Source organism: Protopterus annectens, chromosome 7.part0 (genome assembly GCF_019279795.1).
Source record: "Protopterus annectens isolate FY-2018-M chromosome 7.part0, PAN1.0, whole genome shotgun sequence".
Classification (NCBI taxonomy): domain Eukaryota; kingdom Metazoa; phylum Chordata; order Ceratodontiformes; family Protopteridae; genus Protopterus; species Protopterus annectens.
The window spans coordinates 1,588,335,600-1,588,349,072 of record NC_056739.1 but is presented as its reverse complement, the minus strand read 5'-3'; the positions used below and the strand labels follow the sequence as shown (position 1 = coordinate 1,588,349,072).

General features: G+C 42.8%; 1 protein-coding gene across 2 annotated transcripts in view; it reads right to left on the bottom strand.

The window, feature by feature from the left end:
• Positions 1 to 13,473, bottom strand: part of LOC122807137 (ninjurin-1-like) — a 514,013-nt gene that overhangs the window by 42,795 nt on the left and 457,745 nt on the right. For both annotated transcript variants that reach the window (XM_044078144.1, XM_044078143.1), the window contains exon 3: positions 6,657 to 6,831. In XM_044078144.1, the coding sequence (XP_043934079.1) occupies positions 6,668 to 6,831 (164 nt within the window). In that variant the 3' untranslated portion in view covers positions 6,657 to 6,667. The remainder of the gene's footprint in view (positions 1 to 6,656; positions 6,832 to 13,473) is intronic.

The following is a 13,473-nucleotide window of genomic DNA, read 5'->3' as shown; positions in this document are numbered from 1 at the left end:
GAAGAAGCCGTCCATTGTCTCGATCTGTAGGAGGCCTGAGCCTGGCCACGACCTCTGGAGCGTCTATATCTTCCCCTTTGAGGCCTGTCAGACGTGGGAAAGGACCAATTTTTGGAGGGCCAATTCCTGGAAAATCTAGGAGGCTGAACTTGCAAGAAATCTTTCACAGTTTGCATAGATTTTGCCTTTTCTTCCATCTTTTTAATAACTTCCTCAGCCTTAGATCCAAAAAGAACATCATGCTGAACAGGGGCATCTAATAATTTAGCCTTAACCGGTTCAGGTAAACTTTGTTCACGAAGCCAAGCATGTCTCCTGATAACAGTACCAGAGGCTGCGGCCCTGCAAGAAGCATCCAAAGCATCAAAACCACAATGCAAGCTATGCTTGTTCAGTTGTTCAGTTGCATGCAATACATCCTGTAGTTCCTTATCTTCTGCACATGCAGGAAGAGAGGCAAGCTTTTGCTTTAAAACAGACAAAAGAAATTGCTGATACTGAAACATATGAAACTGGCAATTTAAAGCCCTAACAGAAAGGGTAGCAGAAGTATATACCTTTTTGGCCCACCTGTCCAAGGCACAAGAATCCTTCTCAGAGGGAATAGGATTCTTAGAAGTAGCAACTTTAGCAGCCTTAGAACCCTGAGAAATAGTTTCAGGATCTGCAGAAGGATTCTTAAACAAAAACAAATGAGACTCAGGAACCCTATAAAACCTATCAGGCTTAGAGGGAGCAGGAGGCATGGAATCAGGATTCAAATTAGCCTCAGAAAAAGCATCATCTACAATGTCAAGAACAGGAGGGATAGCCAAAGGCCTATGTTGAGGAAGAAGAAGGAATTCTCTAAGCCTCTTCTTGGAAGCAGAATAATCCTGACCTTCCCAATGAAAATGTTCCCTCATCTCATGCAGGGTTTCCCCAAAAGAAAAATCTTCAGGCGGAGAAGCAGAGGGCAAGGAGTCCTCAGCATCTGAATCCTCATAAGGAGGAAAAGAATATTCCTGATCAGAGGAAGAAACAGAAGATATAGAAGCCTGGTCAGAGGAATCCACAGGAACATCCTGTCGAGGCCTTTTCTCAGGAGGGGGGTGAGAACCCCTAATCATAGAAAGCAAATCTTCAGCCATCCTTAACAATTGCTTCTGTGTCCTGGGAGTAGATTCAGAAGTAGCTTGAGCAGGAGCTTTGGACTTAACAGGAGTCTTTGTCTTTGCCTTTGAAATAGTGATGTGAGTAGGCCTGAATACCCCCTCAGAAGCCGGTACCTGCACAGCGGTTCCGGACCCATCCGAGGGAGCGACGTCCGAAGGTCCTGCAGCAGATAAAATAGAAGGCCTTGATGGCTCCCCATGGGAGTCCGTATCGGCCATCGGTTCAGAAGTGGCGGACGACAGGGGCTGCAAAAGCGCCTCAATGATGACAGCCGAACCGGACGCTGGCTCCAGCTGCAACGAATCCTGTTTGGACCTCGGAGGCCTGTCCTTGTCTTTGCGCTTCTTTTGAATTCCGGTAGAATCCGACGACATTCTATAATTGAAGCGTCTGCCAAAGTAATTCAGAGCCCAGTCGTACCTGCGTTTGATAGTACGAGAATTAAACCTGGCACAGAACCGACAACAAGAAACGTCGTGGTCAGGGCCTAAGCAAGGTAGACAGTAAGAGTGGAAATCTTTATGAGGTATTTGTTTCCCACACGTAATACAATTATTAACTTTTTCTGACATCGGAGGAACAAGAAAAAGATTCCCCAATGGGGTACTTAGCTTTGAGAAGAGAAGTAAGAACTTTGGACCGACAACAACCAAAAACGCTGTTCGAAAATCGCCAACCAACGACTTGCGAGCTGCTTTCCACCGCACGGCAAGAAAGACTGGAGAAGATGGCGTTGGCTGAGGGTTATGTACCAGAGCGTACTGACGTCAGGGTACTGGATTGTACAGCCGACGCCGGACCCAGACTTTGGGATTCTGGCCGACCTCGGGCTGCCTGCTGGCAGGAGCACCCTACAGTTATGACTGCAACAGTGAAACACGATGAACATCTAGTAAGATACTCCAAGTACATACAACGCATTTTATTGTAGGAAGAAGTAAAATGCAGCAGTCCGGGCAGTTAAAGTAAACAAGTCCTTCACATATGTGTCCGCAGAACATCAGCAGAGAAAAGTTAAAGCAAAAGAAGGCAGAGGGAGCTTAAGGGACCTCAGGAATAAGATGCAAGGTTTGGATGTGCTGAACTGGAGGGTGCTAAAAGAGTTGACACTGGTGCTTGGAACCCCTAACGGACATATGCAGTCTTTGCTTAGTTCATGGAGTGGGGTCACTGGACTGCAGCCTAGTGACAGTAGTTACCTAAACAAATTAAGATCCAGGAAGGAAACAGGCAGCTTCAGGCACAGTAGTCTAACTTGCTTCCATTTTAGGGTTAATGAAAATAAATATAAGATGGCGGAAATTAATAAAACGTAACTGTTGTGTGAAGTTCTGCACCATGGCTTTAAAAAGGAGATGTAATGACAACCCACCATCATTTAAATGAGTCTTCATTGAGGTGATCAAGTAAAGTACTGTGCATGTGGTACATCTGTACTTTAGTATGAATTTTAACACCATACCTGACATAAGGTTAGACAGGAAATTAGAAGGCACAGCTGTGGGACACAAAACAGTGGCATGGATAGGAGAGTGAGGGAAGAGAGCAGTTAACAGGAATACAAGAGAGAAGCAATGTTGTCTGGGCCAAAAGGGAGTCACCAGCAAGATTCTGGGGGCATCCTGTTCTATCTTGAACAGGACCGTCAGAAAAAGTTCACTTTGCTGAATTGTCCATTTGTTCGACAAAGTGAACTGTAATGATTTTTACCAAATGTGCATTTTGCCAAAAGAGGGAAGTGTGTTTGTATAAGGGCTGGGAGTGTGTGTCAGTGTTTGTGGGTTAGGGTTACAGTACAGTTTAGGTAAGAGGATATGTATGGTTGTTTGCACACATATTGTTGTATCGTAGTGTGTGTGTCTTGTGTAGTGGTACTATTATGGAAAAGGTTTTTAAGAAAGTAGTATGCGTGGATGTGGTTATAGTCACAGAAAGGATTAGTATGCATGAGTAAGGTGGTGTAAGTGGATGAATACATTCATATATATTATATACGTATCAGATATCAGTGTCTCATATGCAAAGCCATGGAAAGAATTATCATGGAAATGATCAATAATGACAGGTAATTTCCAGACACTGGACCCAATCCAATTTAGTTTCGTCAAGGGCAGGCCATGCCTACTCAACCTGGTGGACTTCTTTGAGAAGGTCACCAAAGCAATGGATGCAGGTAAAATGGTTCAGAATGCCTAGCTTGACCCGGCCAAGGCATATGACACAATACCTCATGTGGCATTGTAGACAAACTCAAGAAGTTAGGTACAAACCCTTATGTCACCCAATAGATAGCCCACTGGCTCACAGACAGGACCCAGGAAGTTAGAATTAGGGAGTCCACCTCTACAAAGAGGCCAGTCACAAGCAGAGTCCCTCAGGGATCAATCTTAGGACCTCTCCTTTTTGACACTTACTTCACTAAAGTCAAGACCAATGTCAGTGGCCTGTAGCTGACTAAATTTGCAGATAATGGCAAATTAGAAGCTGTCACTGAATTCCCAAATGACACAAATGTTCTCGAGGAAGGGCTGATACAAACAAACAACTGGTGTCAGAGACAAGGACTAAAAGTAAATGTCAAGAAATGCATAGTAGTAGTATCCTTCAGGAAGTCATGCACCCCTGGTAACTATAATATTGATAATACACCCCTTAGAGTTGACCCAGTAGTGTGGGAAGTGGGGACACACATAGACAGTAATCTAGCCTTTGACCAACATGTGTCTACAGTACTGAGGAAATCATTCTAAGTTGTGCAACCTGTAAACAAAGGTATGTCATCTAGGATCAAGTAAGTCATTATTCCAGACCTATCATTGAGTACAATGCCCCCTTTGGTATGTACCTGACCAGGCATATCTAACAACTGGAATGTTCATAGAGGTTTTCCACTAAACGAATACAGGGTGTAAGTGACATGTCCTATCCAGACTGCCTTAAGGCCCAATTCTGTCTCCTACAGGCTGCTGTGGGGAGATCTACGCCTGGCATACAAGGCATTTTCAGACCCCACATTAATGGACCTCCTGAATATCTGCAAAACAAACCACACCAGAATTATCTGTTCTAAAGACTTAAACCTTGACTGTGATATAAATAGGACCTGCTGGAGAGACAGGTATGTATCCCAGAAACTACCCCTTCTCTGGAACAGGTTACCCATCCTTGTGAAGTTGAGTTCCTTCCATTCAAGTGTAGCTTGGACAACTGGATGGGGAACAGGAAACTCATCCCTGGTGTGGCAACTATGTCTCTAATGGACATAGGCAGTCTGTAAAATGGATCATCTCCCTGGCCCCTGCTTGTAAATGTTTCATCTCCCAAGTCCTTGCTTACACTTACCATGAGTAAGAGAACTTAGTCAGAGATACGAAATGCACGGCTAGGCTTAAAAATGCTCTTGTGGTCATTAGCCTAGTGAACACCTAAGAAACTATGAACCTATGTGCATGTGTGTGTGTGTGTATAAAATAGTGAACACCAGGGACCCTGCAGGGTTTGTTGCTGGGATGGCAACTGTGCAGCACACTTGTGTCATACTGAGGATACAGAACAAGACAAGATTAGATTAGATTAGGAAATTACCTGTAATATATGTGAATATTTTTCTGGCACAGTATAAACACAAGTTTACTAGCCACATCTAGTAGACACAGAAGTCAAAACTGACTTTCCTAAAGTACAAACTTCTGTGCTCTACGTCAACACAGAGAAATACAAGCAGGATAAGTCTCTTTTACAATTGATTAATCAATGTTATCAATTGGGTTCCAGTTTTCAGTTATTCGTGTTCTTTATCTGTCTGCTGAATTTATACAAAAATCTGCTTGTTGTGAAATGGACACCAGAGGGTGCTAACACTCTTGTATGCTGCATTAAATTTATTCTGTTTGAGACAGTCAAGGTTTACAAAAACACCGTATGTGTATATATATTTTATATAGACCTTCATTCACAATTCATTCTGGAAGAAAAACCTTGTCCTACGTGTCAGCAGGACCATCTTTCAAATAATGCTTTGCAGCAAAGTAAGCAGTGGGGTGCCACATTTTACTTGTGATCTCAGCCTTGAAAGTTCTTATAGTGGATTAAAATGCAGAGTGCCAAATGTATAAAATGAATGATAAAAACTTAAAATCAAAAGCTGGTACCTGGCAACACAGCAATGTAAATGATACATGACTTTAGAAAAATTACCTTCATGTTCTTACATGGATTAAAAACAAAGGGATGAAATGCAAAAACCTAAGATAAAATTTGTTTATGCCATGGTTCTACAAGTGGAAAAGAAAATGAGTACACATCCTCGAAAAAGACTATATAGTAACATTAACACATTTTTCCATAATTATGTATTATGTAACATGGCTGAAAAATATATAATTTTATATATATTTTATGTTTTCTTTCTCTTTCTCTCCCTATATATACTGTAGGTAGATACACACACACACATGCTACATTCTGTTTGTTGCAGGGATTTTGTGGTTTAATGTTTATTAGTTTTGCAATTTTTTTTAAAGTCATACAGAAGCATCATTTAGAAAAATGTATAAATGGCGTATGTACTAAATGCAGAAACGGATAGTCTTTTCCTCTAAAGATTTTCATTAGAATTTTTTCATACCCACACAGAATGTTTGATCAATTGGAAGCAAGAAAGAACAGTTAGAGAGGCAGAAATTACCTGTGTGTATGAGCATTTCAGTAGTAAATGCAAACACTGTACCTTATTTATAAGAAATTTCTGAGATGCTTCCAATGAAATGTCTCAGCTACCAGTAGTATCACTATAGATCACACTATAAAAAAGTAACGCAAAGCATTTTAAGCATATATGGAAATACGAGATAACATCTTCGACAACTATTGCAATGTAACTAAGCAATAGAAAGCAGAACTTAAAATCAATTGTGTATTTTAATCTTTTTAGCAATTTCACTAGTTTACAGTTTAATATATTTCATTTGGCAACCAATCACGCCTCCCATTTGCTTTTTTTTCTTTTCTAGCAAGCAGATTTATGTATGTGTTTCTGAGAGCTCTGTAATCTGGCTTGTATGCTTACTTCATGCACTGTTAAAAGGAAATGCATCAAAGCCTCCAGTATGTCATGCTGATGGCTATTTTCCTTTTCTCACATTTTTCCCAGCAATTCTATAATATCTCCCTTCTGGAAGAGTGTTTAGTGGAGCAGACATCATCCCATGCAATGGATTGTTACTCATGTACAAGTGTGGCCCTCCACTGTCTAGAAATACACTAAGAGTAGCGTACAACAGCAGGATGCAGTGTTGGGTTATCTGTGACTTCCAGTTAAAGGTTGTCACACACGGCTCGTGATTCTATGTTCAAATCTGGGTCTCCGAAACAGATTACTTTGGACAGCCTACTCATTCATCTGCACTAAAGATCAGATATACACCTTTTGTTATTTTTCATAGTAACAGCTGTAAATATCACAGAAACTTAACATTTCATGGAAGTAGAACAAATCTCACCACTTTGTTTCCTACTGTTGAAGATGGTTTGCTTCTACAGGTACAACTGGTTTCTGGACACCAAATGCTGTTATAAATATGTTCACAACCACAATAATAAACACCAAGCCTGTGGTGATGTCATTGAGTAAATTCAGCCGGAACTGCTTAGCTGCATCATTAAGGTCATACTTGACTGCCAAAAGAGAAAATACAGACATACAGCATTATTTCACATCAAATGACAACATCAAAATGAAAATGTGGATTAATGGCAATAAAAGAAGCAGCTTTTCCAAAAAAAAAACATCTTAAGAGTATTTACTCATTTTTCTCACAGTCACTAACCTATTTAAAAAAAAGAAGTTATGTACTCACCATAACGTTCCATCCGAGTTGTTGCTTCTCATTTGCTCTTCAACCTGTGGGTTTGAATCAGATCTGACTTGGCCACATACTAAAGCTCTGGGATCTGAAATCTGAGCTTCTCCCCTACCCATAATGCTCCTCTCCTCCAAATCCCTCAGATTGAGTTTGCTGCACTACTAGACATCATCTAATCATACAAGTAGAAATAAATCACCTAAAGACAACAGGGCAAGTCAGACAAAAATACTTCAGAGTTCAAACAGTAATGAAGTATTTGTCTAAGTAACTCTGTTAGGTCCTTCAAAAGGTAGGAGGATGGAGGGAGGGAAGGTTGAAGAGCAAATGAGATGCAACAACTCAGATGGAACATTATGATGAGTACATAACTTCTTTATCTGATGTCGTTGCCTTCATTTGCTCTTCAACCTGTGGGATAGAGTCCCCAGCTACAGAAGAACTTGGGAGGCCCCCATGGAAGGATATTCCAGAGCACAGCAGAACCAAAGGAAGCTCTGTTCCTGGAAATAATGTCTAATTTGTAATGTGATACAAAAGTATGGTGATCCCACCAGGTAGCGGCTGCACACATTTCATCAATGGGAAGTTTCGACCAGAATGCTGAAGATTTGGAAACAGACCTAGGAGAATGAGTTTTAATATGACACGGTAAAGGGATACCTTGTGTGGAGTAAGCAAGCTTAATGCAACTGGTAATCCAATGAGCCAGGATCACCTTGGAAACTGATTTACCCAACATGGTCTTAGAAAAGGAAACAAAAAGTTGATCAGATGTTCTGCTACCAGTGCTAGGGTAATTGTGGCCACCATGGAACTCAGGGCCTTAGAACAAGACTTGGTGGGGGAGAAGGAATGTTCATGACTTGTTTGACATGAGGCTTCAAAGTGGAGATTCTGTCCAGAGGAAGAAGGGCTAAAGAACGAATGGTGTCTAGGCAGGTCCAATGAAGTCTATGATTTGGACCAGTTGAAGTTGAGACTTTTTCAGATTAATGGAGATGCACAAGGTCAAAGCTAGGTTCTCTGACTTCTAGGAGTCGATGCCTGGTGGGAGCAGTTAGGAGCCAATTCTTGAGATATGGAAACACCTGGAATTCTTGCAGTCTGAGGTGAGCTGCCACTACTATCATGCATTTGGTGAACACCCTGGGGTCTGTGGTGAGACCAAAGGGGAGTACTCTGAACTGATAATGACTGGCTCCTAGCCAAAAGTGGAGGAACCTTCTGGAGTGTCTGTTCATCTTGATGTGACAGTACACGTTTTGAAGCTCTACAGTGCACATCCAGTCATCCTTCTGCAGGAACAGCAGAATGGACTGAATCATGACCATTCAGAACTCTGAACTGGTAACCGATTTGTTGAGGGTGGTAAGGTCCAAAATAGACCTGAGGTGCCCCATCTTTTTGGGCACTAAAAAGAATCTGTAGTAGATGCCTGATCTGAGTTTGTCGGGGGGGGGGGGGCACTTTGGATGACTTTTTTAAGAGCAGATTCGAAATTTCTAAAGCTACAGCCTCTCTCTAACTGGGTGGAACATGGAACACTGGGGAGGATTTTACTTGGAGCGGGTTTCTGGATAAAAGGTACTGAAAAGTCTCTGGATATAATTTTTAACACCCAAAGATCTTTTGTGATGGCTTCCCAAGCTGTTGGGTATAAAGATAATCACCCCCCCCCAACTGCCTACAGAGACGAGCAGTCAAGTAATCCCTCAGGATTACTGACTGGATCTGTCCAAGAAAGAATCTCGAGACCCGTGATTCATGAGAACCAACACCACCACCACGAGGGCAGCATCTGCCATTATAACCATTTCCCCCTCTGCCTGTGGGAAGAAGGTCTCCCTTTGAATCCTGAAAAGGACCTTAATTCTTTTAGAACCACAAATTCTTACCTCCATGCTGGTTCCTGGAAAAGATCCGTTGTGGGGTAGAGAAGTGGATTCCGATGGCAAACACGGTCTTTCTATCCTTTTCACTTTGGGAGAGAGTGTCTCTTACTGCTGGACTGAAAAGAGTAGATCCGATGAAAGGGGCATTGGTGAAGGATGCTTTGTGGCATTCCGAGAAAACACACAGCTGCATCTAGGTGTGGCATCTGGTAGCAATGCCTGAGGTACCTTCTGCAGAATGAGAAATTAACCTCATGGACATGTTAGAAATTGACTAAAGGGTGGCCATCCTAGAGGAAAAGTTCTTCTGTTCCTCAGCAGACATGGACACTGGGACAGAACTAGACATTTCCTTGACTAAGTCCCTCTGTAGTCTAGTTATATGTGCCACATAATTCAGCCCTTGCAATGCGAAAGTTTCTGAAGCATAAACCAGCTTACCAAAACTGTCCAGGGCTCTAGACTCCCTGTTAGGGGGATGGGCGGTGGAGCTATGCTGGGCTAGCTCCTTTTTCGTGGCTGCTGCTACCAGCATGGCATCGAGGGAACACCCTTGGTCCATGGGGTTGATCAGAAGGGGAGCTAAGAATCTTATTGAGCTGCTTAGGGATTGGTTCCACTGTGTCCAGCTCCTTCCACGCCCTGACCAACATAAGGTCAATAACGGGGTCTGCAGGGGGGATACCCAAGAAGTAGATGGGCCTGTCCCAAAAGCTTCCAGAAACACCAATTCCTCTGGGTTAAGATTTTGGGAAGACCAACCACCCTTTTAGTGTAGGATCTCCATGATGCCTACAAAGAAGACATCCTCAGGTGGTGATCTGGGGGACCCCTCCCCTTTATCAAGATTGGTGTCCTCTGTGAGGGATTCCAAAGGGGAATCCAAGTGTTTCCTTTTACACTGGTGTTTCTGAGGGAACTCCTCAGTGGGTTGCTCCTGGAAGGTATCAGAACACTTTGGGTGTTCCAAAAAGAAGTAGTCTGGAAGTCTTTCTGGGCAGGCTATCCCAGAGGAGACAGGGTAGATGGCTCAGACACAAAGGCTGCTGAAGGGGGGCCAGACTCTGAAGCAGGTAGAGTTGTGGCCCTTCTGGGTGTAGAGGGAACCCTCTCCACCACCTCAAACACTGAAGGAGATAGAGATACTGAGGGCACCCCCGCCGGAGCCAAAGCTGTTGATGAGGAAAGCCCCATGAATCCCCCCCCCCCCAGATCCAAGTGAGAAGTCAGAGCCACGCTATCAAGCACAAAGGCCCTGAGGGGAATAGACAGCTCCAAAAATGTCATGGCTGACATCAACCCCTTGGACCTGATGTTGAAACTATAGCTCTGAGAACTGCTCTGCTCTGAAACGGTCGACGCCAGGTGAGTCAGGGTGACTGTCAAAGTCGAGGTAACCATACCTGTTGACTCCAGAAAAGCTCAGACCTGATAACTCTGAAACCAGGAATCAGATTGGAAAAGCAGATAGAGGAGTAAAGGCAGGAATATTGCTTGTGGATCCAGTGGGGGATGGAGCAGGCAAGATCCCCAGCTGGATTTGTGCCTTGAGAAATTTTACCATCATGCTGTCAAACACCACTTCAGAAAGGCTGCGAGAGGACCTAGCAGAGAAATTAATGGAGGCAGGCCTAGAAACTGGTCTTGGTTGTTGTAGGAAATTGGACTTGGGTCTGGATGTCACTGGCTCTGGGAAGAAACTACGGCTCCAATGCTGAGGAGAGGCCTGAATGACTATGGGAGCCGAAGCAGTCAGCTCCGATGACTTAGCTGATTTGGCAGGAGGTTCCCCTGATTGACGGGACCTACTGGGGGACCTCTTGCAATTGTGTTTTCTCAGAGGGGTGTTGAGCCCCTGAAGTGGATGGTATGGCAGAAGAAGAATCTGTAGAAGGAAGGAGGCCCTTCAGGATCAATTTTTTTCTTCTGTCAATTAGGGCTCATTGGTTAAATCTGGCACAAATACTGCATGACAAGTCCAAGTGGGCAGCTCCGAGGCAAACCAAACACTCGGTGGGCATCTGAGAGTGGAATATTATGCCCACAAGTCACACATTTTTTTAAAACCCGTGGATTTGGGGTCAGCCATATCCACATAAATCAAACCAACACACACACACACACAATCACAATAACGGAAAGATCTAACAGTGGAAAACTTCTAAACTAAGCTGTATTATAAATCTAAATATATACAAATATATATATAAAATATTTTTGTATATATAAGAAAGGAATACAGCTAGAAAGGGGTAGGGAAGGGCAAAGGACTGTCAGGAGGAAGAACTACTGGATCCAAAGACATGAGAAAGCCCAAAGCTAACAAACTATATAATAAAGGGCTTTTAATAAGGGGTTATTAAAGGAAGAAGAAGGAAATACAAAAACAAACTGCTGAAAATGCATGGAGAAACCCCTGAGGAGCTCAGATGAACAGATTCCCAATGATAGTCAAAGCGCAGCGTAAGACATCTGAGGGATTTGGAGGAGCAGAGCATTATGAGTAGGGGAGGAGCTCAGATTTTGAATGCTGGAGCTTTAGTATGTGGCCGAGTCAGGGCCCATCTTTGGAAATGAAAAGCACAGTTTGAAGAGCAAATGAAGGCAACAATATCAGATCTAAACTAATGTTTCATTTATATCTGTAAACCTACAAAAGAAAGAAAGAAAGATCAGCCTAATAGTGCAGTAACTTGATCTGCATTTCAGTTACTGATGATCCTAGTTCAGAAATGGTCTTGAGTCTTTGGAAGGCTAGCATGAGCAAAAAAACAAACAAAAAAAAATGTTAGCAAACATAAGATGGGTCTATATTATAAATCCAAAAAGATGTAAACATCAAACGCATATAGATCGACACACAAAGAGCAATCTACCATTACAGCGAAACATGTATTCAGTGAAAGTGGAAACATTGAACATGTTTCCTTAACCAACAGCGCCATGCAGGCATACTATAATTAAATCAATAAAATTTAAATAAAATACTTTTGCAGAGGGGCAAACCCCCTGCATGCCCCACACCCCCGCTACCTAAATATACCAACTCCTGTAATTTCTTGGTGAGAAACCTCTATGGTCCCTCCAACTGTTGCAGGTGTCTGGTGAGGTACATGCAAAAAAGAGCATTGTACTCAATAATTGGTCTGATGAGGGCAGACTGTAATGGAATTACAGCATCCTTAGATCTAGAAGCGATGCCTTTACTTATAAGATGTGACACATTGAAAGATTTCCTTACTACTTAGGATATTTGGTGGTGAAAGTTCAGACTGCTATCAACTTGAGTACCCAGATCACATACCACTGGGTCTAGACTTAGGGGGAGTGCTGTCTATAATGTAATTTGCAGGGATGTCAGCTTTCCCAAAGGGAATAATAATGCATTTTTTGCATTTGCTTAATCTGTGGCTTTGACAACAATCATTTGTCTGCAATATATTAACATCAATGGGGTACTCAATGTTTGCTCCCAGTTTGCAATCATCAGTGAACTTGGTCAGCCACAGGCCGTCCAAGTTTGCCCAGACTTCTGAGGAATAAATTCCGAACAGTAAATGGCCCAGCACAGAACCTTGTGGTACTCCACTGGTGACTGATCTTTGCTAGAGGTGAATTCATCGACTCTGACAGTGTATGTCCTGTCAGTGAGCCCATTGGCTACCCATCTGGCAATGTAGGAGTTAATTCCCAATTGGGGAGTTTCTCTGTAATACCTGAGGGGGGGATTGTGTCAAATGCCTTGGCTAGGTCAAGATGTTTTTCCTTCGTCCAGGGCTTTGGTGACTTTCTTGAAGAATTTTAAGTATTTTTGAGCTTGATGGAGTATCTGGTCTTATAATTATATTGAACAAGACTGATTTATGGTCTGATCTTACCAGGGGGGACATCACAGGGGTGCAATGCTCTCCCATGTTAGTGAGTACTGTGTCCAAGACATTTGAGCCTCTTGTGAGTGTGCTGACTAGCTGTTTCACAGCATTTGTATTGACAAAGTCCTACAACCTCTGAGCCAGCATGTTTGTGGTCGTGTATATTTCAAAGTCGATGGTAGGAGAATTAAAATCACCTATGAGTAAGGTGCTGGGCTGTATGGCAAGTGACTCCAGTAAGTCCAGGTATGCAGTATGCTTTTCCTGTTTCATGGTGGGGGACCAACAGCTAGCTATAATGTGGTAGGGGGCTTTGCCTATAGTTAACTGGACATGGAACAGCTCAACAGAATCATACTGTTTGACCAGTATAGAGGTGCACTTATCCTTAATGAAGGTGGATAACCTCCTCCTTTGGTATTTTCATACTCAATTTGTGGCCTGGACATACAGAAGGTATTGCAGACCTGCACGGCTGGGGTGCTCTTCGCACCTTTGAACTATGTCTCTGTCACTTTACAGATGTCAGCATCTTTCAAAGTGAGGAGTGCTTCCAGGGAGTGCAGTTTCTTGTTTAGACTCTTAGCTTAAGCAGCAATACCTTAGATTTATCTATAGAGGATTTTGCTATGGTGGGACGTTGGTTATTTTGGCACTGCCTAAAAAAAAGGCACAAAAAGGGTGGCT